The following is a 27,957-nucleotide window of genomic DNA, read 5'->3' on the forward strand; positions in this document are numbered from 1 at the left end:
ATCCCCTAGGGAGATGACTTGTTACAAATGACAGGAGAAATGTTATTCGTCACAATATTTTTATCTTACGTAAGGTACGTAAAATAGGAATGATGTTTACGTCAATTACAGTCTCACTGCTGGGCACAGGTCTCGGAAGAAATAGGTACCAATAAAAAAAGGAAAAATATACCAATCTGCACTTTGTCAGCGCGGCTTTTTACTTTCCTTCACTCTGAGAGAAGACCAGCAGCGGTGAGCCTGGTTAAGAAACTCGGCCTCTTGATCGAAGGGTCGGAGGTTCAAATCCAAGGCATGCACTTCAGATTTTTCAATTATACAGGGTGTATTTTTCAAATAGGCCTTCAGGGCCAAATCCGAAATTATAAGGATTAGCTAAAAATGCTGAAAGGAGTTACAAGGCCGATTTTGGTAAAAATGAAAACGGCATCATTAGTTTTTTAAAATATCTTTCCCTAGCCGGGAATCGAACGAGTTCATTTTGAAAAAAATACACCATCCATATTATTCCACTATCTGATAGTGTCGTTATATGGATCAAATTCTGGAAAGTAATTTTATGTGACAAATGAAAGTCCTGAAGGCCCATTTGAAAAATTCATTCTGTATACTATTAGAAATTAATTATCACTTGCTTAAACTGTGAAGGAAAACATCGTGAGGAAACCTGCATACCTGGGAGATGATAAAAAAATCTTAAAGGTATTTAAAGTCTACCAAAACGCACTTGGCCAGCGCGGTAGACTATGGCCTAATCCTTCTCATTCTGAGAGGAGACCCGTGCCCAGCAGTGGGACAATAATGGGTTGATGATGATGACTTACTTGGCCATTTCAGAGAGTTGCAGCCTCCCATCCTTATTCGAATCGAACACTTGCAGCTGTAAACGAAAGAAACATTAGCATATTGTAATACAACCGTTCAAATCTTTGAAAATTGCGATTTAATTCTCGTTCCGTTTATGGATCTTTTGATGTGCGAAATTAGATTTATTTTTAGTGTTCCGTACCCGTAGGGTAACAACGGAACCCGATTACCAAGACTTCGCTGTCTGTCCGTCTGTCCGTCTGTCACAGGGCTATATCTCCGGAACCGTAATAGATAGACCCATGAAATTTTTACGGTTTTACGGTATTTTTCTGGATTTTTCGATGTAACTGTTAAACCGTACTAGGAAGACGGTTGATTTTTTTACAATCCGTTTACTACTATCAGATATTTTTCCACCTAAGGCCGACCATAGATGCTCCGCTATCCCTGAGGACTAAGCTGAAAAGCCTCGGAAAAGTATGTCTCCCTTCCCACACCTTTCAAAACAGAACACAGGTGCACCTAACTGCTGTTTTAAGTGTAAGGTAGAAATAGGTGTGGCGGTGATACCGCCAGAGTCGATCCCTAAGTTATGAGGGAATCCTCATAACTTAGGGTTAATACAGGAGATAGTTTATGTAGAGTTGTCGACGACAATCCTCGAACTGTCGTGAAATTTATATCTAAATAATGAATTTAGATTTCTGTATTGGGTCTGTGGGTTTGTGCATTCGTCTTTGTGTGTGTTTATATTATCGTCAGTCTGTGACTACGAGCGAAGCCGGAGGTAAAAGCTAGTAATGTGTGGAAGAACCCATAGCATTCATATGCACTAATGTTATGCTATTCAGCATATTCATACGCAAATTTACTTCCATTATCGAGTATTATGCATAGCGCTTCTTTATTGGCACGACACGACGCGGCACGACAGATACCTACAGAACTTTAGATGACCCGCGAGGCAGAGCGGTCTGATGCGCAGAGGGTTTCGGGTTTGTTCCCCGGCCAAACACATATTATACAATAAATAATGAATTTTGATTTGTGTACTGGATCTCTTTATGTGTGTCTATGGCACCTATGAAACAGGGAATCGTAGTGTGGGGCTGTGAGGGTAGAAATAGTCAGTACTAGCAGTCAAATTAAACGAAGAATCCGTATTGAAGAAATAAACAATAATGAACAGTAATACCAATTGTCCATAAATAAAAATATCTTTAGGAGCTTTGCTCCCTTTTAATACGCAAAGTATAGTCCGCGCGAAACAGCTAGTCCGCTTTGAAGTTGTTGCGAGCAGGTATGGTCATACAATTTGCTATGGCGACGCGATTCATTTCTGTATTCAGAGCGGACTAGCAGTTTTATGCGGACTATGCGTACAATTGAGGTGTCTATTTAAAAATTACGTCTGTCGTGTCGTTGCCGTGTCGTGTCGTTCCTATAAAAAATGTCCTTATTAGGTATGTACTACGTTGTAAGAATCGCGTGCATTTCTAAAACAATAGGAGTTATTTACTAAACCAATAGGGAGAAACAGATGAAATGGAGTCCGTGTAGTGTGATTCACAGAGTTAGTGCAGATCTAGGAGTTGTTGGAAGAAGTAGAAGTAAGTTTAGTAAATATTAATATCCAGGTTTTTTTTTAATCGCGTGGTATCTAAGGAATCTAGTTTTGAAGAATTTTGGGATTTGTCGAATACAGTAAGTGAAATTTATTATCAAATCAAATCAAAATGAAATCATTTTTTTTATTCAAAAGAGGGTTTTTGCAGAGCACTTTTTGAATGTCATTAAATCTACCACCAATTTACTAAGTGTTTCGTTATGAAGAACAAGCGGCGAAAGAAACTCCATAACACACATCTTTTAAATGATGATTTATTATAATTTTAATTAAGTATTACCACAATATCTATTTGTAGCTACGTTAAGTATAACCGTACATCTAACTTTTAACTTTTATCTATGAATAAAATAAATAAAGTTTCTACATACGAGCTATGTATCTATACACAATTGGACGTATATAAAGCTATTGTAATTAATTTACATTCAAGAAAATATAGCTTAACTAATTAAATATTAAATTTAATTCCATGAGACCATTACAGCCAATAACACACATAAAGACATACCAACCCACACGTACACACACGCTTTAAATTAATTAAACTTTGGCAAAGGGAGATCGCCCGTCGGGCTAGGTGATCATGCCCGGGGAGCGGCTCCGACAGTCTCAGTTCGGAGCTTTATATATGCAAGATGTTGAGAAAACTTCGACAGCGTGATTCAGACTTCCTGGCGCCATCTCTTGACGAGTAGCGTGAAGTCACAAAACCAATAATTATAATTTCTTAGCAATATAATAATGTATACAATATAATAATTTCTTACCATAGTGTCAGTGTACTCGATCAGTTTGTCCTCCGAGACGTCATTTATCTTTTTCGCTTCTTTAAGAAGGTCACGGAGAAAGTTCTGGAAGTATTTTGTATTAGATATTTCATAAATAAATTTACGAGAGTTTGTCTTATGGCAACAGGTTAAAAAAAATCGACCTGATAATTGACAATATGAACAAGATATACCTACCATATTGCCTGAAGGTTTGTCTGTTCTCAAAACTACTGCTACATTCAAATGCAATATGATTATTAAGAATCATAATATTGCCCGGATAATGCAATATGACTTTAAATGATCTTTCTACTCCCAAAAGTACCGTAACATTCAAATGCAATATGAACATGAATTATCATATTGCCACTGTGATATGATGCAATATGATAATTTTATGGTTTTTACTTTTCCTGATTTCACACGCTGCATCCATATCCCGGTAATGGTTACAAAATAGTACATATGCCACAATAATATTAAGTATTACCTTCAACTCGTCGGCTTCGATATACCCGCTGCCATCAGTATCATATTCACGCCAAATCTGAAAATGAGATAGAATATTTTACTAGGAAACATGTAGGATTTTGTGACAGTCGTCTCAATTATTGTGACAGTTTACCTACTTAACGGACTAAACCCTTTGAGTTAGTGATATGATACAGTGTAGTGTTAGTGAAATAGTTATAAGTGAACATTATACAACACAAGAACAATGTGTCTACTCCCTTATTTGATAAGACAAAGAAGTGCAGTGTCAGAGGACGCCACCTTCATTATATGATTATTTAGCAGTTTAAGTTAGCGTAGAATTACTCAGTCTTAAATTAGGCTAGATTGTAATTAATATAAAGTACCTTACTACTCCCTTGGTGCTTTATATATACAAAAAAAGTTTACCTACTTCCTTTTTCAGTTAATATTTTTTAAGCAGCCGTAATTTCTTCTCATTAAATAAGTATTTGTTTTGTAGCTTAGTTTGTGTTTCGTAGCTATAGACAAAATTATCAACATGCTATGCTACTTATATATTATCAACAAAAAAAAGGAATGTCATGTATTTTGTTTATTTTTTTTATAAAATATAGGAGTAGCAGACGAGCATGCAATCCACCTGATGGTAAGTGGCTACTGCCGTTCATGGACATCTGTAATCAACTCCAGATAGGATTAGATATATCTACCTGAGGTCGGCCACAGATGCGCCGCTACCCCTGAGGACTAAGCTGGAACGCCTCGGAAAAGTATGCCTCCCTATGGTTATTATCAAAATTGGACCTCTGATCCAGCACTAGTTACTATTAATAGTCGTATACCCATGAAGCAAAAAAACGTATACCAAACAAACACATTTATAATCATTATAAGCATATTGATTATTCCTATCTTGCCACAACATTATAATTTGATGAGCTTTCCATAAATCTAATAACGTTATAATACGTTAATCTGAGTTATGGACTATTTCGTGGATTATTCAGATGAGGAGCTGGGAACAATCCCGTAATTCAAACAGTAATGGATTTAATTTACATTTAAGATGTAGTAAGTTTATACGAGCATGTAACATGTTTTAGTACATGTAACGACTTTACAAGGGTTATATGTAGGGATAAAGAAAACATATAAGGGCAATACCAAGGTTACATAGGATTAGCCCGAGATTTTGATAAGTATTGTAGATACAGCAAACGTACATCCAATGCAGCTGATAGCCTTTGCAGCGCATGGACATCTATAATCAACCCCAGATAGGATAGGAGGTGCTCTAGTTCAGGTCGGCTTAGATGCGTTGATACTAACGGGGACTGAGATTGTCGTATCAGATGTAAGTTAGACCGAATCAACACCTTTTTTTTCAAAAATGCAAGAACTGCTTCAGACTAGACTAGGCGTTGTTGACGATGATTAAATTATATTATATTATATTAAACCGATATATATTAATGTTAGTTGTTAGTTAGTAATGCACGTTGCTAAAGTTTGAGAAGGTGGTAGAACCCTTTGTGGTTCGGCTCCGGCGGCACCACCGCCACACCTATTTCTGCCTCATAACAGCAGTGTTAGTTGCTGCTGTGTTCCGGTTTGAAGGGTGTGGTACGGGAGACATACTTTTCCGAGGCGTTCCAGCTTAGTCCTCAGAGGTAGCGGCGCATCTGTGACCGACCTCAGGTAGGAATATCTATTCCTATCTGGGATTGATTACAGATGTCCATGAGCGGCAGTAGCCACTTACCATCAGGTGGACTGCATGCTCGTCTGCTTCTCCTATATTATAAAAAGAAAAAAAAAAGTTTGTTGTATTTATCTGTAATTAAAATCATGTAAAACATATTTTAAGGTTTAGTATTTAATCATAGTCAAACATGTAAGTCTAAATATATAAATAAATAAATAAATGATCAAGTTGGAACGCATCATCAAGTATAGGTATTCCTTATTACACTTTTAACTGAAATCAGCACACACGCATTGCAATGTACAAAAATAAATATGACAATAACATCGTCCTCGTACCATGGACTTATATTAAATGGTCTCTGCCAATAATAATGCCTGTAACCAATTTCAATAGTATAGAAATCGGACCTGACACCTCTTTGATTGACGTTGACGTTGATTGCGAACTAGACTGGAACGCCTCATGTATCTGACATATATCATTGAAATTAGAACACATAGTACACGCTAAACCCAAGGAACTACAAAACGGAGAGTCCTATTACTTTCAAAAATGTCTTCTGCCTGTAGAATTCGACCTCCTTTAAGACTGGATAGGAGATTTTTTAATAGAATATAGGAGAAGCAGACGAGCATGCAGTCCACCTGTTGGTAAGTGGCTACCGCCACCCATGGATATTTATAATTATCTCCAGATAGGATTAGATTCCTCCCTGAGATCGACTACAGATGCGCCCCTACCCCTCAGGATAAAGCTGAAATGTCTCGGAAAAGTATGTCTCCCCACCACACCCAAACCAAATAAATAGTACAAAACCAAAAATATTTTACCTTCATGAATTCCACACTAGATTCCAACGGGTTATCGAATCTGAAGAGAAGAAGGAAATTTTCCTCCATTGGCAACAGTTGCGCTAACTGAAACAAAAGAAAAACATATGAGGTATAGCCCCAGTCAGAAGACTTTTAGCATCGATATACGTTGTGGCAACAGCGTTCCGTTTGCGTAATGCTACAGCGTTTTAGCGTTCAACTGCTACATCAAGGGTCCAAAAGTAGCTGCGATCCGCGTTCAATTATGCGTTGCAATAGATCGCTGCATTGAACTACTGAAAAGCAACTAAATCATCGATTGCCGATGTTGAAACATGTTGCATTTACTAAAGAAGACACTAAGCGATTACCTCTCGAATGTCGATTTTGCCGTCCTGATTATCATCATATGCCTCCATGAAGCACGCTTTCAACTCCACCAGCATCGCGTCTGAGACAGCCTGTAACAAAGTCAACCATTAAGAATACAGTACATTGAGAACCACGTAGCCCAGCGATAGACTGGGTAGATCTCGACCGATGTACAGTTAAGCAATGTCGAACGCACGGAAGTTGGATCACCGCTAGTTTCATGCGCGCTTCTGTGATTGAGAGGACACGTTAAGGCTTCTGTTCTGGTTGTTATAATTAGATAGCAGTTGATAAAATTTGTGGAAGACTTTATTGCTAGAGAACATCCAATCCATTGCGTGATGGGCACTATATACTTTTTCCATCAATCTAGGAGCAGCATGATAGAGTATGGTCTGCCTATTAATTATTAATAAACTACCAATCTATCTATTTTGTCCATAAACGATCGAAATTTGATAGGTTGAATATTAATAATTGACATAGTCTCTCGCAGTTGTGAGGAGTTTCCAGTTTTATGGCAGCGTGGCTGTGCAAAGAATGGACGATACACAACAAACGAATTCTGTTTGTTAACGGTACGGTCTAGTGGGTGTTACCTTTCAGTGGAAAATCGGTTCACTCTTTTAGAATTTTTAGTGTAGCCTGTATATAACACAGATACGTAAATAGGTATAGTCCGCGCAAAACTGCTAGTCTGCTCTGAATATAGAAATGAATCGCGTCGCCATAGCAAATTGTATGACTACACCTGCTCGCAACAACTTCAGAGCCGACTAGCAGTTTGGATTATGGAAAGTTAACATTTTAGAATAGTATTTTATATGTTGTTAACCGACTTCAAAAAGGAGGTGGTTATCAATTCGGCCGGTATCTTTTTTTTTTTTTTTCTATGTATGTACACTAATTACTCCGCCGTTAGTGGACCGATTTTAATAATTATTTTTTTATTGTGTAGAGACGAGCTGGAAGTTGGTCCCATTTAAATATGGTTAGGATCCATCAATGGGTTCTGGAGAAAATGAGGGGAACTCCTCCACCCATGTAAATATAACAGCCATAACTTCGCCGTTTATGAACCTATTTTAATGCCTTTAATTTCGTGTGTGGAAAATTGCTACAAGTTGGTCCCATTTAAATATGATGAGGATCAGAGTGGGTTGTGGAGACAAAATATATAACTCCTTAACCGATGAGTATAATTGAGTTAACCGATGGGTATAATAGAGTATAATTGAAGATATTTGGTGTAGGTTCTAATGAAATTGCAAAGCCAGTTCATCATTGACTATTTAAGGGTCTGATAATGTGGCTCGGAGACAAGATTTGTAACTCCTCAACCGATGGGATTAATTGAGTTGTGTTTGAAGATATTTGATGTAGGTTCTAACGAAATTGCAAAGCCAGTTCATCATTGACTATTTAAGGGTCTGATAATGTGGCTCGGAGACAAAATATGTAACTCTTCAACCGATGGGAATAATTGAGTTGTGTTTGAAGATATTTGGTGTCGGTTCTAATGAAATTGCAAAGCCAGTTCATCATTGACTATTTAGTTAGGTTAGGTTAGAACATATAAGACAATATAAAACTAAGCGAGCAGGGCGCGGCAGCGCCCTGCGAGCGGGCGGTTCCAATCAATGTAAATTCAGACCTTACCTTAATTCAGATCACGTCTATACAATTTTATATTGTATTAATATAAATGTTATGTCATCACTAAAAAGGGTGAAAAAAAATTGTAATTTGTATTGAAGTCGGTTGTATTTTTTGTTAAAAAATTTTTTTATACACAAATTAATTATTGAAACTGAATTTTCCGTCATATATATACCGACCCTATAACGACATTCTGAGCTTGAAAAATATTTACATGAATTAGTTGTAAGAATTCACTAATTTGTAGTTAAATGTGTCGCTACTGGTTTATACGTATTTATAATATGTACGTGTGTCAAATGCCAATGGCAAAATATACTATAGACATACTTAGATTTGTTTCTGAAATATTGCTGGGGCAATATGACTTAATTCATATTGCATTTGCCGTTTTACATCTAGATGCCTGACATTATTCATCCTTATGAATATATTTTTTTATATAATAATATAGGAATAGCAGACGAGCATGCAGTCCACCAGATGGTAAGTGGCTACTGCCCATGGACATTTGTAATGAATCCCATATAGGATAAGGTTTTCCTACCTGAGGTCGGCCACAGATGCGCTGCTACTCCTAAGCTGGAACGCCTCGGAATAGTACGTCTCCCTTACCACAAGCCTTACCTTTAAAGCAGAAGACAGCAGCGATTAACACTGCTTTACGAGGCAGAAATAGGTGTGGCGGTGGTGCCGCGGATCGAACCACAAACGGTTCTACTACCCTCAAGCCTATTACCACCTTTCGCCCTTTGAACCTTAAATTTAAGACGGTAATTAAACCTTTTATACGTTCATATATTACTTAAATTATACACTACATTGATTAAACCCTTTCAAGCGTAAAACTACTTTTAATTACGTAGCAACGAGCCGACGAAGCGTTGAAAATGCAAAATTTGTGTGAAATATAAAATTACGGACACAAACCTTTGTAACTAAGGGACAACTTTTCATAATCTCTTGTAAGCCATTTTTTTAATAATATAGGAGTAGCAGACGAGCATGCAGTCCACCTGATGGTAAGTGGCTACTGCCGCCGATAGACATTTGTAACCAACCACAGATAGGATTAGATATTCCTACCTGAGGTCGGCCACAGATGCGCCGCTATACCCTGAAGACTAAGCTGGAACGCCTCGGAAAAGTATGTCTCCCTTGCCACACCCTTCAAAACGGAACACAGCAGCGCCTAACACTGCTGTTATGAGGCAGAAATAAGTGTAGCGGTGGTGCCGCCGGAGTCGAAGTACAAAGGGTTCTACCACCATTGTTTTATTTATAAACTATGCCCCGAGGATTTACCTCCGTTTAAAGTGTAGTGTACTTGGATTTCGTAGGTTTTTTTTACGAGGCACCTTAATTCCCCTTTTTCTAAACTCTTCTTATCGCCCTTTTTGTAAAATTTAAGTAGACCAAGTTATTTCTTATAACATAACGCTTCTTTGCAAGAATAATGGTACAAGTAAAAAAAGCAATTTTCCAGGAGAACCACTTTAAAATTAATCAATGTTTTTGTTTCGAAATCTTTTATTTAAATGAGAATTAAAATAATGATAAATACAATTATAAATAGTTATGTATATAACCACAGTACTGTTAGGACACATTCAAATAGAAAATATTTGGGAATAAATTGTATGTTTAGCAGAAAAAATAATTTTGAGTTGTGCCATTATTCTTGGAAAGAAGTGATATTTTAACTGCCAGTAAAAGTCCAGTTAAAATCGGTCCAGCAGTTTCAAAGCTTTCAAAGTAGGAACAAACAGACAGACCAAAAATACATCTTTTTGTTTTAAGTACCGTTTATTTTCTCTCATATACATTTATTAAAAAGCGGTTATTTTGCCATAGCAAACATATATGTTGCAAAATGTGACCTATGAAAAGATTAAAATAATCCATTTTGCTATAATTTATACCATGAATAAGGAGTATGTATGTGGGAGAATGCTTCATTTCATATATAAATATTCCGTTTTTAAAATCACATGATATTAATTTCGAACTACCGCTCCGTATTAACAATTGGCTACCTGTATCATGGTATAAAAAAGGGGCGCGCAACTGTCAACAGATCAGAAGTTGTCCAATAGTGGGCACGGCACGGTGGTGCTCTGAACTGTTTGGTGTTTTGCTTGGGTGTTATTGTTACTATGGTGGCATTAACGCTTATTCATTTAATTATTTTAACTATATTTTTATAAATATTGGTTAAATTAGTTGAATCGAAATACCACTGTAGATCTACCTACCGGCGCGCCCACATGTATGACAACCGATACTTTAAAATTGTAAGTACCTGTATTTGGATAATGGAAACAACTTTGAATTATTGATTTTATTCTACCTGTACCTTTACGTATAAGAAAACTATACTTCCTCTAACGCTTAAAGTAAACAGGCACTAATTAAACACTGATTATCGATTGATAGAAAGCACTGATAGCCTAGTAACTTTATACTAAAAAAAGGTTCGCAAGGGTGTGTGACGTAAGTATATCAATTTGCACTTGACCAGCGGTGAACTACAAACCTTCAACCAGATCCTTCAAACCAGAATACAGCAGCGCTTATCTGCTGTTATTGGACGACCAGCGTGGCGGAGCAGTCACCATACCGGTCTGACGCGCAGAGGGTCCCGGGTTCGATCGCCGGCCAGACAGATATCTAAATTATGAATTTAGATTTCTGGTTCTGGGTCTGGGTGTTTGTGTTTGTCTATGTGTGTCCATGGGACGCACGACACAGGGAATCCTAGTGTGGGGCTGTGAGTGTAGAAAGCGTTTGTAGAAAACGTAAATAGTTTCGTTGTTATTAAGCAGAAATAAGTGTGGCGGTGGTGCCGCCGGAGTCGAACCACAAAAGGTTTTACCACCTTCAATATTAGGTAAACCTAGTTTAAAGATTAACTCTAGCTCCGTTTATCAGATGTAATACCCAAGGCGAGCATGGTCGCACGCTGGATCGCCGCCAACCCGCTGTCACACTGTATATAACAATAAACATAAAATTGCAATGTCATTTGTTAACTTTTATGATTCGAACAACGCTGGACTTAGCTAATTGTTTTGTTGCTTGAGTACTTTTTGATAAGATTTAAGTAGAAAATGAACATGCAGTTTTGCGATGGTAAGTCACTGTCGCATATTGACTCTAACTAATTCCATATAAATTCCATAGTTCTATCTGTTTCTTAATAACAAAATTGATAATCCCCTTGCACTTGCTAAAAGTGGTATAGAGGTTCCGATGCAGTATATGCGGAGGGTATGGAGGTAGAAGGCCTGGCCGTCTGTTGGCAGAACGTTTGTTGCGCACGCGCCGCACAGCAGCCGCACCACACTGCGCTGCGCCTGCTCTAATCAATCGCCTGCTTTTACAGATGCCCGATGTTGTCATATTTCATGACAACCTTACAAGATTTATAAATGTATGTAAAGTATTCTGGAGCACACGTAATGTTTAGGTTAAGCCTGCTAATTACATGTTATGTTATAAATAAACAAATAAATAAATAGAACAGGGATTCAATCTTAAATCGAGCAAAGGTGCAGTGGCGGCGTAAGACCAAGATTGAATGTGGGCAAAATGCATTTTGGGGGGCCCTCTACCACAATACAATGTAAGCAGTGGACAGGTCGTCGGAGGCCGAACGGAAAGTGGAATGGAGGACCCTGGTCAAAAAGTTAATGATCGGTTCATTCCGGCGATCTTTTTTTTTCGTTAACCGCTAGAGGCGCGAGGCGTCGCGAGACCGTGGGCAGCCGCCCACGTTGCCCACGCCTTACGCCGCCTCTGCGAAGATTTCTTGAGAAGATACGACTGCTGAGGAATAAGACAGTCGTCTCATATATAAGCCAGCAAGCATCCACCCAAATCCAAAAATTGCTCGACTAATGCTAGAAATACACAACGTCAATATATGATGTTTAATAGTCAACGACACTCGACAACAAAAAATGGCAATAGTGAACGACAATAACTATTGCCGTATTTTAAGGTGGTAGAACACTTTGTGGTTCGAATCCGGCGGCACTATCACCACATCTATTTCTGCATAATAACAGTACTTTTAAGCGCTTCTGTGTTCTAGTTTGAAGGGTGTGTTAAGGGAGACATACTTTTCCGAGGCGTTCCAGCTTAGTCCTCACGGGTAGCGGCGCATCTGTAGTTGACCTCGGGTAGGAATATGTAATCCTATCTAGGGCTGTTAGCAGTAGCCAATTCTCATGGGGACTGCATGCTCGTCTGCTACTCCTATATTATAAAAAAAAATGTCTCCCTTAAACTTAATACATAACTCATTAAACAGACACTATTATCATTATCATTATCATCAGATACATTATCCTGTTTAAACCCGTCAAAAGACGTACTTTTACCGGAACCACTTGAACGTAAGTGTCCTCTTTCCACGAATGATATGTCTTATCAGTTATCAGTCAGGTGGATGTATATAAATATTGTCTCGGTCATTTTATATTATCTTAGAAACTTGACAGTTTAAACTGTGCCTTTGAAGTGTTTGTACGAAGGTGAGATTTTTCTTATTTATTATCATATTTTTAATAGACCAGTGCCGAAGCCTTTAAAAATGGTAAAAAATGCAAAAAAATCACAATAGAATGAAACCCATTGGAAAAGGAGGGGAATATGATCAAAATGAAAGGAAAAATAAATTACGGTCGATCCGAGTTCGGGAAGTGGGAGGGGGTGAGTTTTTAAGGGTAAAAAATGGTTTATCTTGATTTCCGGCTAAACTACACGTCCTATGCGAAAAAGTTCAATGGCAAAGTTGTAGGTAATAAAAAGATCTACAACTTTTGTATTTGCAATTTTTTCACATAACCTCAAAATTTGGGTGAAAAATTCAAAAAACCAAGTTTTTGGTTTTTTATTTATATCTTATTCAATTTTTTTTTTGTTTTTACGAAATTTGGTGAAAACTTACCTTATTATGTCCCAAATACACTGTAATTTATTTGATTAAAAATATTTATTTTTTCGCCTTATTTTCACTTAATATCAAAAAAGCACCCTAATTTTCAATCGAAAATTCTGACGTCAAAATATCAGCTTTTTTCAAAAAGTTTGGGGGCTTTTTGTTCGTTGAAATATCTACTTTCTGATGGTGTAAAAAAAAATATACATTACTATAGGAAATGTTCTCAGAAAATGCAAAAAATTGAAAAAAACCCAAATTCGAAAAATTTTTTTTTATCATTATGTACAATTTTGAGGTATTTATTAAAATTTACACTTTAATTACTCAAAAAACGTAAGATTTCATGTTTTATTGATAAATGAAAAAGTTGCAAATTAAAATATACTTCAATAATTAACAAACAAATAAGTTAATAAAGTTAATATTTAATAAGACATCTACAATATTTTGAAAAAGTTGTAGAATCTTATTTAAATAATATATGTAGATGTCTATTTACTGCTGTTTTAAGATAATTTATATACCTGAGTGACCTACGGTAAATTTTAGCCCATTGTAAGTTATTTCATAGAGAAGTGGGGACGGACCTAGGAGGGTCTGGGCCTTACTACATACCTGCTATTTCGTAGCAGCTGTAAAAACCGTTAGCCAGTATTCGAGATACAGAGCAGTATACAACATCGTTTTTAAAAATACACGTGCAGGCTCAGTTACTCTAAGTGAATTGTGAGAAATTTACTTTATTCAAAAAATCGTTTGGAATCTACATAGCAAGGTAAATACAATGTGTATTTAAATCTATATTAATCAACTTTAAAATAAAAATAGTAATATTTTCTTTCATAAATAGTATGTTTAACATAACATAACCTAAAAAATTAAAATTGAATGATATTTTAGTACAACAATAAAAAATAGTAATTTCGTTTATTTTATACAAACAAATTTAGTTATACTCATGATAAAACTTTGAAGGCATTATTAATTTAATTTTGTCTTTTCTGATTATCAGTATGGGTGGATCTGTTTGTATAATCTGCAATAAGTCAGATGACAAGCAAGTGTATGAAATAAAAAAATCAGCTTTGAATCGTTTAGTGGAGTCTAGCAAGAAGAGAATCGACAATAAATACAATTGGGTTTTTTTCCATTTTTTGCATTTTCTGAGAACATTTCCTATAGTAATGTATATTTTTTTTACACCATCAGAAAGTAGATATTTCAACGAACAAAAAGCCCCCAAACTTTTTGAAAAAAGCTGATATTTTGACGTCAGAATTTTCGATTGAAAATTAGGGTGCTTTTTTGATATTAAGTGAAAATAAGGCGAAAAAATAAATATTTTTAATCAAATAAATTACAGTGTATTTGGGACATAATATGGTAAGTTTTCACCAAATTTCGTAAAAATAAAAAATTTTTTGAATAAGATATAACTAAAAAACCAAAAACTTGGTTTTTTGAATTTTTCACCCAAATTTTGAGGTTATGTGAAAAAATTGCAAATACAAAAGTTGTAGATCTTTTTATTACCTACAACTTTGCCATTGAACTTTTTCGCATAGGACGTCTAGTTTAGCCGGAAATCAAGATAAACCATTTTTTACCCTTAAAAACTCACCCCCTCCCACTTCCCGAACTCGGATCGACCGTAATTTATTTTTCCTTTCATTTTGATCATATTCCCCTCCTTTTCCAATGGGTTTCATTCTATTGTAATTTTTTTTGGTTTCAAAAACATATCGACCCTGGTCTATAACGCTATTTCACGAATTTAAAAATGCGTTTTGCACGATACCTAATAAGAGAAAAATAATTAGCTATCTGAAATAAAAAGCCTAAGTTATTCCTTAACATTAAATAACTTCCAGTGAAGTTCTGTCGAAATTGGTTCAGCCGTTACGAAGACAGACATCGAGGTTAGAGCCCAGAGGTATCACCGCCGTACTTATTTCTGCTTTCAAACAATTAAATGGTGTTTTTCTGCTGTGATTTGGAGGGTGTTGTAAGGGGGGCGAAAGTCACACAAGGCGTTCCAATTTAGTATAGAAGTCAAAGTACAACTAATCTATGATCTAAGACTAATTGTACCCTGGATTGATTATAGGTTTCCGCCTAATTTCCAATTGCATTAAGAATAGGATGAACTTGAAGATGACCACAGATGTCCCGAGGACAGTCCTGAGGACTAAAACGGTCATATATAAGTCAACCCATATAATATAAGTCATGCTCTTCTATCGAAACACAATACTGCTTTGCGCTAGGAATTGGTGTGACGGACTTCTAGGTCTAACTATACTTGTCCCTGTAGTTCCGGGACTATAATAGGGCTACGGTATCCCCTGCCTGTCGTAAGAGGCGACTAAAAGGGGGCTTCCGGGGTTGCGGGCGGCAAGAGTAAGAGCTCCAGCGAACCGTCCAGTAAGAAACCCCGGGAAGGACGACAATATGTGTGGTCGCATACCGTCGTAAATACCAGACGATGTGGCGAGCGTCAAGCTAAGCTGGGCGGAGGGGCTCCAGTTTGGTACAGCCTACCGCCCAAACGGCTTGACCGCTTTTAACATATGAGGTGTCGTTGGATTCGTCTAAATTTTTAAAAAGTCAGATTTTTGGTTTAATAATTGTTAGATAATAATATATAGATAGTTATATATATTAAATACGCTGTTGACAGATGAAGTCCATCTTGGCTCTAAGTGTGGTGCTGGCGTTGGCGGTGGTGACCAACACTGCAGTGGTGAAGGGACCGGCCAATGTGAACCTTGGTTTCACCAGTTCTTCTGATAAGCTGTTGTTCAGGTGAGAAAACTTGCCTTATGATATATTGTATGATTTTAGACTAAAATTATCGCGAAATTGAGACATTTTAGAGAAATGAAAATAAAGAAAATAGAAAACCGCGTATCGTGAGTACCTGTTACATACTAAATTTGTTTTTTACCACGCTTTTATTAGCTTGCCTTTATGTATGTATGTAACGGAATCTTTGAATATTTTTACCACTTTGAACTGTCCGAATAATTTAAAATTTTGAACAATTATCAAGAACCGATGACAATACACGATTTTAATAATTTTATCCCATTCTCCTCATCAGGATCGTCAGGAATCAGGATTAACTGTTTACGGTCCTTGTGCGATTTTAGCGAGGTTTTTAGTTTTTAAACTATAATTATTATGACTTAGATGTAGTATATGAGTATGTAGACCACCTGATGGTAAATACCGCCTGTGGATATCTGTAATTAAATCCTGATACTATCGTAGTCTTCATAAGGTCGGTTACATTAGAAAAAGAGGATGTTGTTTTAATTAAAATAAGTATTTTTATAAGCTGTATTACGGACGACAACGGCCTAAGAATTTAAATGTAAATGTTGATTAATGTAACTTGTGTATGTAATTAAGACTATGTAAATAAGACATTTTATTGCAATAGATATAAGTCCTACGTAATAAGAATAGATATGTAAGAGTAGGATAGCAATAAAGTGTAAGCATAGAATTGTAAGAGTAAGACAGGCTATGTTAGAAAGGGACGGCAATAGGACGCGGTTGCTGACTGAGCCTGCGCCTGTTGCGGTACCCAAAATAAGTACTTAAGCTCGCCTTTTTGTATGGAAAAATGTGTACGCCTCGGAATAAAAACAAGAAGAAAAGAACTGAAGATTCAAGTTGGAGTTTTATTTGAAAACCCATAATCTACATTGGTCCTTCGAGAAGCCGGATTTAAAGAAGACTCAAGATGAATACGCCGATCGCAATGAACACAAGGGGTCGTGTTCGCTCCGAATCGGGGTACAGCGAGTCAGAAGCAGCCCCGGGCGCTAAGGGTGCGCCAGGGCCATCGCTACACCGAATTTATGAAGATTCTCCGCAGTCGCCGTCGACGGTCGCAGGAAATTCCCAAGAAAAAAGGATGGAGCACTCTCCGCCAGAAGGGGCGAGAGAGACAGCACCAGCGACGTCAACGCGGACGTCCGTCATGGGGCCACCTGCACGACCAGCTAGCACGCCACCAAGGCGTGAAACTTCATCGCCGGTGCGGAGACCTACATCGCCGGTGCGGAGACCTACGTCGCCGGCACACACCGCTCGCAGTAACACTTCAAAGCGAAGCATCGACGCACGTATGAAGATGGCACAATACGAAGCGGAGAAAGAACTCGCAGCTATAGAAGAGAAGCGGCTACTTATGAAAGAAAAGCTAATCAAATCGAGATTAGCCGCCGAAATGACTGCAATCGAAGCCGAATCTGAATATGCGGCGAGCTCATGCAACGAAAGGGTACAAGACTGGGTGGATAGAAGCATGGAACAACCAACGGCGACGAAATACAGGGAAGAACCGGAAGAGGTTCGCCCTCCCGTTAGTAAGCAACGGGGGGAGAACGCGAAATTCCAAGGCATTCAACGGCTAGCCGACACCTTAGAAAAACTAGTCGCCTCAAGACCGTTGCCTCGCCAAACAGCGGAACTACCTATATTCACGGGAGCCGTCGCCGAGTGGCTACCGTATAAGGCCGCCATGGAAGATTCTACAAGACTCTTTAAGTTCTCTCCAACGGAAAATCTCCTTCGACTGCGAAACAGCCTGCGAGGGGAAGCGAGAGAAACCGTGCTGTCACAGCTATTCACCGCATCTAACCCAGATATCATCATGCGCACATTAGAGATGAAATATGGAAGACCGGAATTCATAATAGATCGGGCCATGGAAGAGCTCAAAAAGATCCCGAAATTAGGGAGCGCGAGCACCGATCTGTATGAGTTCGCGGTGAAGATTCAAAATATTGTCTATACGATAAAAAGTATAGATAGAAGAGGCTACCTACGAAACCCGCTACTCGTTCGAGACGTAATGGACAAACTGAGTCCTCATCTCATAAGCAAATGGGCGGAGTACGCAGCCAATAACGAAGCACGCATCATGGAAGATAATGAAATGATAGTACTCTCCGAGTTTTTAATGGCCGAAGCGGACCTTATGATAAGGTACACCCACACAACGAAGCGAAGCGTTCCGGTACCCGTCAGAAGAGAAGTAGCACCAAAGCGGGTTGCTACCAAGGGCGTATACACTGCGGGGGAAAGTCAACCGGAAGAAAGAAAATGCTTCATGTGTCCAACTGGGGGACACTACACTACTGAGTGCGATAAACTCAAAGCACTCGACGTCAACGAGCGATGGAAGTGGGCAAAGGACAACAAGATGTGCTTCAAATGCATGAAAAGGAAGCACAGCAGGTTCACATGCAAAGCCAAGGCCTGCGGAGTCCACGGATGTACCTACCAACATCACGCGCTACTACATAAAGAAAAAGTAACGGAGTCTACGACTACAGTGAGCACTCCGGACGACGGCAGGGAAGACGAAGCAGCCGCGCTAGTAATGAGCGTCACGACAAGGAGGTCGCCTATTACATCAGTACTGCTCAAAACCTGCGAGGTGAAACTCAGCGGTCCACGGGGGGAGGTAAATACGTACGCCCTCCTAGACGAAGGGTCTACTGTGACGCTAATAGACGAAGAATTAGCGAAGCAACTTACTAACGGCGGACCGAATCGACCTCTGAACATAAGGGGTATTAACGATCAGAGAAGGATCGACAGCGAAGCGGTCAAGGTTCGTGTCAAAGGGGTACACGAACAAGAAGCCTACTTAGTGACAGCCCGCACAGTAAAAGGACTACAGCTACATCACCAACGCGTACCGCACAACTTAGAACGGCACAAGCACCTGCGAGTTGTACAAGATAGCATCAGTAAGGGAGAAGCTCGACCTCGCATATTGATAGGTGCCGACAACTGGCATCTAATAATATCGCGACAGCTGCGCGCCGGCAAGAGAAATGAACCCGCCGCGTCGAGAACGAAGTTGGGATGGGTACTGCACGGGTCGGTACCCAGGAAATCGATTTATCAAGACCAGGCGGCCGTACTTCACATCTGCGCGAGCGACGTCCAACTACAGAAGCTCGTCGAGTCACATTTCGACGTGGACTCGCTTGGCGTATCGACTAAAGAAAAAATTAATAAGCATGAGAAGAGAGCCAACGACATTTTCGAAGCGACCGCCACAAGAAAGGACGGCCACTTCGAAGTGGGTCTGCCCTGGAAGATAGATAACCCCACGTTCCCAGATAGCTACGAGTCTGCCCTTAAGAGACTACACACGCTCGAGAAGAGGATGACTAAGGAGCCGGCGTTTAAAAAGGAATACGCGGCTCAGATCGCTAACCTTATACAAAAGGGTTACGCGGTGCAATGCGACGGCAGCGAAAGGGATAGCAACGTAAAATGGTTCCTGCCGCACTTCGCCGTCACCAATCACAACAAGCCGGGAAAAGTTAGAATGGTCTTCGACGCGGCGGCTAAGGTGAAGGGAGTCTGTCTCAATGACTTCCTACTAGAAGGACCCGACCTACTAGCTTCACTCACAAGAATATTGTTCGGGTTCAGAGAAAAGAGAATCGCCGTCACAGCGGACATCGAAGAAATGTTCCTTAGGGTTAAAATCAGACCCGAGGACCAACCGGCACAGATGTTTTTATGGAGGGACAAGCCTACGGACCCTCCGAGAAGATTTAAAATGGTCTCCATGATATTCGGAGCCAGCAGTTCGCCATACCTCGCTCACAGCGTAAGAAACCGCAACGCCGTCGACTATGAAAGTAAATACCCAGAGGCGGCCACGGCGGTCAAGGAGCGACACTACATGGACGATTACCTAGACAGTTTCCCATCTGAAGAGGAGGCTATTAAAATGGTGAACGAAGTTACCTACATCCATCAACAAGCGGACTTCAACTTAAGAAGATGGAACTCAAATAGCAAGAGAGTTTTAGCTAGCATACCCGAAGATAAGAAGTCTGAAAGCGCGAATGTAAAGTTAGCAGCACACCAGAAGGAAAAGACATTGGGGCTGCGCTGGGACCCGAGCTCCGACACCCTCACCTTCAACACTGACATCAAGAGGGTTCCCGATGAGGTCAGACTGCGGTTGAGAGCACCGACTAAACGCGAAACCCTAAGCGCGGTTATGTCGGTGTACGACCCACTGGGGCTTATCAGTCAATATACGATCGTCGGCAAGATGATATTACAACGCTTGTGGCTCAAGAAGGTTGATTGGGACCAGGAATTGCCATCTGAAGACGCTAACCTATTCGACGAGTGGATAAGGCGACTCCCAGATGTCTCAGCACTAGCAATACCGCGGTGCTATAGCTACAACGTAACGCCGGAAACTCACATCGAGTTACACGTGTTTGTCGACGCAAGCGAGCAAGCCTACGCTACGGTGGCCTACTGGAGGATCGCACACGGCGATCACATAGAAACAATACAAGTAATGGCCAAGGCGAAGGTGGCTCCACTGAAGTTACTAACCATTCCGAGACTGGAGCTCCAAGCTGCGTTAATCGGGGCACGAATGGCTAACACTATAGTCAGGGAGCACAGCTGTTGGAAACCCAAACGAGTCATATACTGGAGTGACTCCCGCACCGTCCTTCAGTGGATAAGAAACGAGACGAAAAAATACACGCCGTTCGTCTCACATCGCCTAGCTGAGATCGCCGAGCTCACACATACAGAGGATTGGCGATGGGTGCCTACAACACTCAACGTAGCCGACGATGCGACCAGGCTTCAAACCGACGGGATCGACAGCCGGGACCGGTGGTTCACGGGACCGCAATTCCTACGAGCCACAGAAGAGCACTGGCCTACGGAGAACGGGGAAGGTGAAGAGACCGGGGAGACGTGTTACACCGTCTCAGAAGAGGACTCGGACCGCAACGACTCATTACCCGACATTAGAAGGTTCTCCAGTTACCTGAAGCTTATAAGGGCGACGGCACTTACTCAGCTATTCGTCGAGAAGCTTCGATCTAGAGACAAGACTCTACACTTAGAAGTGTCACACTTAGAAGCGGCCGAACGACGGTGGTTTCAACGCGCGCAGCGGGACTCCTTCAGCGAAGACTTAGCGCGGTTAAGTCACAACCAGCCGCTACAACGACACAGCAAATTTAAAAGGCTCGACGCAGTATTGAACGACGGGCTAATAACCGCAAGAGGCCGTATAGGTGCGCTCTATTCTACAACGCACTCTAATGAGCCGGTAATACTCGACGGGCAGCATCCCTTTACTCACCTGCTTGTCGAGCATTATCATCGCCGGGCGGGACACGCGAATAACGAACGAGTCGTCAACGAGCTCCGTCAACGATTCATCATACTGCGCTTGAGGCCTACAGTCAAGAAAGTAGCACGAGCGTGTCAATACTGTCGCGTGTACAAGGCGACTCCGACGACACCACCGAAAGGAGACCTACCTAAAGTGAGGTTGGACTCGGGGCACCGCGCCTTCACCTATTGTGGCGTGGACTATTTCGGGCCCCTAACGGTGACTATCGGACGAAGACACGAAAAGAGGTGGTGTGCACTATTTACCTGTCTCACCACAAGGGCCATTCATTTAGAGATCGTCCAGTCGCTCTCTACGGACTCAGCTGTTATGGCGCTGCGAAGGATGGCCGCCAGAAGGGGTTGGCCGCGCGTCATATACTCCGACAACGCCACTAACTTTAGAGGGGCCGACGTCGAACTGAGAAATACATACGGAGCATGGATCGCAGCACTACGGGACTACGGTCTGCAGTACAACACCGACTGGCGTTTCATACCGCCGGGGGCGCCACACATGGGAGGAGCCTGGGAGCGCTTAGTGCGTTCAGTAAAAACCGCACTAAGCACCACGCTCAAAGAAAAGTCGCCAAAAGAAGAGGTACTGCAGACGTTAATCACCGAGGCCGAGTACAGCGTGAACGCGCGACCGCTCACGCACGTCTCCGTGGACCCCGAGGACGAGGAAGCACTAACGCCGAATCACTTCCTCATCGGCTCATCGACGGGGCTACCGCGGACGGGGCCATGCACCGAGGCGGACCGCAGCACGTGGAGAAGGGCGCAGGCACTGGCGGACCAGTTCTGGCAGCGATGGCTGCGAGAGTACCTGCCTACGCTCATTCCGCGGGGGCCGTCCAACGCACAGGCGTCACAACTGCGGGAAGGCGATCTCGTAATTGTGGTCGACTACGCCTTACCCCGCAATACCTGGCCGAGAGGAGTCGTCGAGCGAGTTCACCCGGGACCTGATGGCATCGTCCGGTCTGCAGACGTCCGCACAAAGGGAGGTGTGTTCCAGAGGCCAGCGACGAAGCTTGCCGTCCTTCAGATGGAGGAGGCTTCGAAGAATCTACGCCGGGGGGAGAATATTACGGACGACAACGGCCTAAGAATTTAAATGTAAATGTTGATTAATGTAACTTGTGTATGTAATTAAGACTATGTAAATAAGACATTTTATTGCAATAGATATAAGTCCTACGTAATAAGAATAGATATGTAAGAGTAGGATAGCAATAGAGTGTAAGCATAGAATTGTAAGAGTAAGACAGGCTATGTTAGAAAGGGACGGCAATAGGACGCGGTTGCTGACTGAGCCTGCGCCTGTTGCGGTACCCAAAATAAGTACTTAAGCTCGCCTTTTTGTATGGAAAAATGTGTACGCCTCGGAATAAAAACAAGAAGAAAAGAACTGAAGATTCAAGTTGGAGTTTTATTTGAAAACCCATAATCTACAAGCTGTTTTATATGTTTTTGTACCTTTTATTAGGTTAATATTGTAAATAATTAAATTTGTAAATAGTTGAGAAAAAATAATGACAACGGACGACATCTTCGGCGGCACCACCGCCACACATATTTCTGCCATATAACAGCAGTGTTAAGCGCTGCTGTGTTCCGGTTTGAAGGGTGTGGTAAGGGAGACATACTTTTTCGATGGGTTCCAGCTTAGTCCTCAGGGCTAGCAGCGCATCTGACACCGACTTTAGGTAGGACTAATCCTATCCGGGGTTGATTACTGATGTCCATGGGCGGCAGTAGGCACTTACCATCTGGTGGAATGCATGCTCAAATGCTACTCATTTATGCTTTCTTTATATAATATTTATAAAAACGAGATACACCCCATTATAAGATGAGACCTGTATCCATCAGTAAGAAGATAGATGATAGAATAATAGTTCAAAGTGTTTTACCATGATGAAGACAAGTCTAGGGATACAAATTAGTGTGATTTATCGTCTTCCGACCCCGCTCGTTGCCAAATGGACCGCAGTTTAATTAACTTAGTATATTGATTGTTAAATCAGGTCGGGAAGACAGTTTTAGACAAGTTTTTTTATACAAATGACACTTAAACTAATAGTATTGGCAACTTTTGTAGGTGGTAGAATCGTTTGTGGCATCACCGCCACACCTATTTCTGTCTAATAACAGCAGTGTTAAGCGCTGCTGTATTCTGGTTTGAAGGGTGTGGTAAGGGGGACATACTTATTCGAGGCGTTCCTTACTCCACAGGGATGGCAATACATCTCATGTGACTCTAATCTTATCTGGGATTGATTCACTAGAACAATATTATCCTCCAAATACGTGCATTATAAAAATTTAAATAAGAATAAGATTTCGAAATGCACGTATTCACAAAATAAAAATGTCGGCACTTGAAAAATCAAATGTAGCGTTCCATTCAGAGTTTATGTGACTTGGAGTCGGTTTTCTGTTTATTTTTAAAATCTCATTCGCCTAAACTTCTCTATGAAACTTCTGGAAACACTGTAAACTAAGTCTATTTGAAGTATATTATGTCTTTGTCATAGATTAGTAAAGATTACTCACTCCTAACTAGAAAATGTGCCCAGTTTTGAGAATTGAAATACTTGCGTAAAAAATGTTTTGCCACGTGCCAGTCCGTGCTAAAATATCCCTAAAATATTTGAAATAATAATTTATTTATTATGTAAATTCATGTAAATTACGCAGTATTAGTTATTTATTGGTAAATTTTCCCTAAAAATGTTTTTATTTGTCAAGAATTCAAAAAAAGAACTTACGATAATAAGCCATTTGTGGCTTCATTCAATTTCAAGGCGGCGAAGTATCTTTACTAATCTATGGTCTTTATTAAGAGGAATAGTGTTTTCTCATTTTTCTCATTTTATTCATTCTCTTTTTCTCATAGTTCTAAACTCAAAGGGTAAAAACCGAACCCTATTACTAACCCTCTTGAACCTAGAATAAAGTTGAATATAAAAGAGGATAGAAATGCTTTTTTTGCTTTATCTATTGAACTGTAATAAATAGATAGTTCAAATTACCGCAATAAATTTTCCCCTATGGTTGACATGATAAGAAATATAAAACAATAAATGAAAATTCGGTGTACGGAACCCTCCTTTTGCGAGTTTGACTCGTACTTGGCTAGTTACCCTTTGGGTAAGGAGCCCTAAATAATAGTAAATAAAGTCTTGAATTTTTTACACAACGTTATATTTCTTTAATTTTAATTTAAAAAGTATTGGAAAGCACAGTTGTGCTTTCCAATACTTTTTAAATTAAAATTCCTTCTAGAACGATCTCATTCTTCAAATAAGTGCATTATAAGAATGAAAATAAGAATAAGATTCTGAAATGCACGTATTCACGAAATAAAAATGTTTTCCGATATTTTAATTATGATAGTTTATTTGGCTTTTGTTTATCTCGATATGGTGTCAGAGAATATCTGTTCTCTAGAACGCAACGGAAATAGCCCTCGAAAACCGGATACCTCACAGCTTTTTTCAAGTGTTCTCGACGTAGCGTTCCATTCCGAGTTTATGTGACGTGGAGTCGGTTTTCTGTTTATTTTTAAAATCTCATTCGTCTAAACCTCTGGAGACACTTTATACTAAGTCTACTAAGAGTAAGTCTTCTGTCTTTATTAAGATAAATAGAGTTGTCATTTTAGGGTTAGAATTCACAGTGTTTTTAAGCCTAGGTGCGAAAGTGGAAGAAGGTATTCTTACGCCCTTTATTATTACTATCTATCCATTCAAACTTTCGCGTGACAAACATCTAAATTATACAATTTCTGCTCACATGATTTTAGTATTACTTAAAGATTTATACCGTAATAAAATTTCAAAGCCGAAATCATGTATATTTAGCCAGTTTTACCACTGATGGTCTTATTGGTCACCCAGTCCGGACCGCGCTGAATATTGGTTAACTTTTGTGTTCGGTTAAAGTCTACATAAATCGCTGGACTATATCTCTTGAATTTATGATATGTGGTGACCAGCAGTGGACCAAAAAAGACTTTTGGATGAATGGGAAAGTGTTATTATCTGTAACTGTCCAATGATTTGTCTACCAAAGATATTTAACGATTTCTGCCTACTATAATTTGTCAATTTTCGATAAAGTAAACTCGAATTAATAAATTTATTAATATCAGAACGTACACAATAATAAAACTCAGAGTAGTGAATAAAGATAGACTTTAATTCTCCCCCACGTCAAGTTTTCAGCTCGCTTGTTTGTCACAGTTGTATAAAACGTGAAAAATTTACATGAAAATGTCGGGAGTCTTGAAGTTTGTTCAGCTTTGTGAATTTTGTCGACTTCCTTGAAAATACACTTCGAGTTTTATGTACAAATAATATTGTTTGGATTGTTATGTTCGAACGATAAAGTTCTGAGAAAATGAAAAAGTTATTGTTCTTGAAAGATATCTAATTGTAGAAAAGATGTTTTGATTCATAGATTAAAATTGTGCGTGTCTCTTTATAAAGCGTTTAAGAACTTATGTTCTTATTAAAAATTTGCAGTTTATATTATAAAATGCAATTTTATAAAGAAAAAGGGAAAATGAGAAGACAAAAACATATTTAACTAAATTATTAAGTTAAATAAATTATAGTTTAAAAACTAAAAACCACGCTAAAAACACACAAGAAAAATCGTTAATACTGTTTCCTGACAATCCTGATGAGGAGAATGGGATAAAATTATTAATATCGTGTATTGTCATCGGCTCTTGAATATTGTTCAAAATTTTTAATTAATCGGACCGTTCAAAGTGGGTAAAAATCGAGTTCAAAGATTCCGTTACATACATACATATATACATAGATACAACCCAAGATAATAAAAGCGTGGTAAACATAATATCCTTAAAGGATTTTTTGTCACTTCACACGGTATTCAATATGGTTCGTCTTAGTGGCGGAGACAACATAACAAAGAATCTTAATTTAAGTGAAAGGATAAAAAATCTAGTTTATTATTGTCTATATAATCTATCTATTTAGTTATTCTCGGGTTATTTCTACATTTAACCCTTGGAAATTGATGTACGCTAAACTATACCAATCCTATGCCCTTTGTCCACCCTTAGCGACGTCGTCGCTAAAAGAAAATTAAAAACTTTTATTCAAATATTGTTTCAGGCAATACGTATACCAGCCAGCGATCCCGAACAGTGTCCAATACCAGGACGTGGTGTTCCGTGGCAACCGTAGCACCAGGATCACCGCAATCTACGCTAGCGAGGTGGGATATACCCAGTACGCCTCCGTACGGGTGCTGTATGGTGGGGTTGGGTACCAGAATGTCACATTACGGGTACAGTCCGCCAAAGGGTATGGGTACTACTACCTCATCGATATTTGGGGACGTTAAGCCATAGATAAAAAATGTTAGAAATGTGAGGCATCATGGAAATATATAGTTAAGGTAAAACTAAATTTAGATTTAACTACTTTATTACAAAATAATTTTACCCTATAACGCATTTAAAAAAAACAACATATTCTGATTTTTTTTAAGAACTTGAGATATATTTAAAAAAATATTTAAATATGTGAAACATTGGCATTCTATAAGATGTATACAGACTTTTGGCAATAAATAAAAGGTAAACAATTATTGTTTTTTATTGTCTGTGAATAATTTGTTTTTTAATTTTAAGTTAAGTTTGAATCTGTAGATACATTTATGAAATTATTTATTGAATAAAATATAAATGAGTGAAATCAGAGATATTCTTAAGAAATAAAAAATGATGATTAATTTTATTGTTTTAAGAAGTAATGTATGTAGAAAATTTACATTATAATATTGAGGAATTTTAAAGAACATTAAGTATCATGTTTTAATCTGTGGTACACACGACAGGGCAACAACTAGAATATAGATGATAAATATATTTAATCAAAATAGCTTGATTTGATAAACTAAAGTGGAAAAGCAATAAAGTTTTCGCAATAATAACATTAGTTGAGATTGCAAAACACTATTTACATACACGCAATTACTATCTTAGTCAAGCTATGACTAATATTTACAAAATTTACACAAACACTTCAATATTATCTTTGAGTACTCATAATTATCTAGAGATGTGTCGTAAGGATCTATAGAATAAATATGTACCTCTATGACATAGATTAGTAAAGATTACTCACTCCTAACAAGAAAATGTTTTGAGAATTGAAATAGTTGCGTAAAAAAGTTTTGCCACGTCTCCGTGATAAAATGTCCCTAAAATATTTGAAATAATTATTTATTTATTATGTAAATTACTCAGTATTCGTTATTTATTCGTAAATTTTCTTTAAAAATGTTTTTATTTGTCAAGAATTCAAAAAAAGAACTTACTAATAAGCCGTTTGTGGCTTCATTCAATTTTAAGGCGGCGAAGAATATTTACTGATCTATGACAATAAATAGGTACTTATGTACTGTACTATTCTTTCTTTCTTTCTTTCATAATTTTTTTCATAGTGGCTGCTCCCGTTGATAGATCTCTTTACTAAATCCATACAAAATAGGGATTCTACCTAAAGCTGATTACAGATGCTTCA

General features: G+C 39.0%; 2 protein-coding genes across 4 annotated transcripts in view; one reads left to right on the forward strand and one right to left on the reverse strand.

Annotated features, from left to right (window-relative positions):
- Cbp53E (Calbindin 53E) overlaps positions 1-27,957 on the reverse strand; it is a 69,322-nt gene that overhangs the window by 7,998 nt on the left and 33,367 nt on the right. Inside the window, exons 3-7 of the mRNA XM_073092015.1 lie at positions 6,579-6,668; positions 6,226-6,312; positions 3,701-3,757; positions 3,208-3,291; positions 825-880 (exon numbers count right to left, since the gene is read on the reverse strand). Coding sequence (XP_072948116.1) covers positions 825-880; positions 3,208-3,291; positions 3,701-3,757; positions 6,226-6,312; positions 6,579-6,668 — 374 coding nt within the window. The remainder of the gene's footprint in view (positions 1-824; positions 881-3,207; positions 3,292-3,700; positions 3,758-6,225; positions 6,313-6,578; positions 6,669-27,957) is intronic.
- Positions 2,349-26,880, forward strand: LOC140756500 (probable salivary secreted peptide). Of its 3 annotated transcripts, none has more exons than XM_073092013.1 (3): positions 2,349-2,420; positions 15,867-15,991; positions 26,542-26,880. In XM_073092013.1, exons 2-3 carry the CDS (start codon positions 15,867-15,869, stop codon positions 26,771-26,773), a joined length of 357 nt encoding a protein of 118 aa, XP_072948114.1. In that variant the 5' UTR covers positions 2,349-2,420; the 3' UTR covers positions 26,774-26,880. The 3 variants fall into 3 exon arrangements, with proteins under 3 accessions (XP_072948114.1, XP_072948113.1, XP_072948115.1); XM_073092012.1 differs by having other exon boundaries at positions 2,378-2,514; XM_073092014.1 differs by lacking the exon at positions 2,349-2,420 and adding an exon at positions 12,743-12,776.

Source organism: Epargyreus clarus, unplaced genomic scaffold (assembly GCF_041222505.1).
Source record: "Epargyreus clarus isolate Ecla_fem2 unplaced genomic scaffold, WU_Ecla_fem_2.2 ptg000035l, whole genome shotgun sequence".
In the NCBI taxonomy this organism is placed as follows: Eukaryota; Metazoa; Arthropoda; class Insecta; order Lepidoptera; family Hesperiidae; genus Epargyreus; species Epargyreus clarus.

Bases quoted from the DNA above. Each gene is read 5' to 3' on its own strand.
- LOC140756500 (XM_073092013.1), top strand. From the start codon at position 15,867: ATGAAGTCCATCTTGGCTCTAAGTGTGGTGCTGGCGTTGGCGGTGGTG. The intron at 15,992-26,541 runs GTGAGAAAACTT...ATATTGTTTCAG, and splicing joins TCTGATAAGCTGTTGTTCAG to GCAATACGTATACCAGCCAG.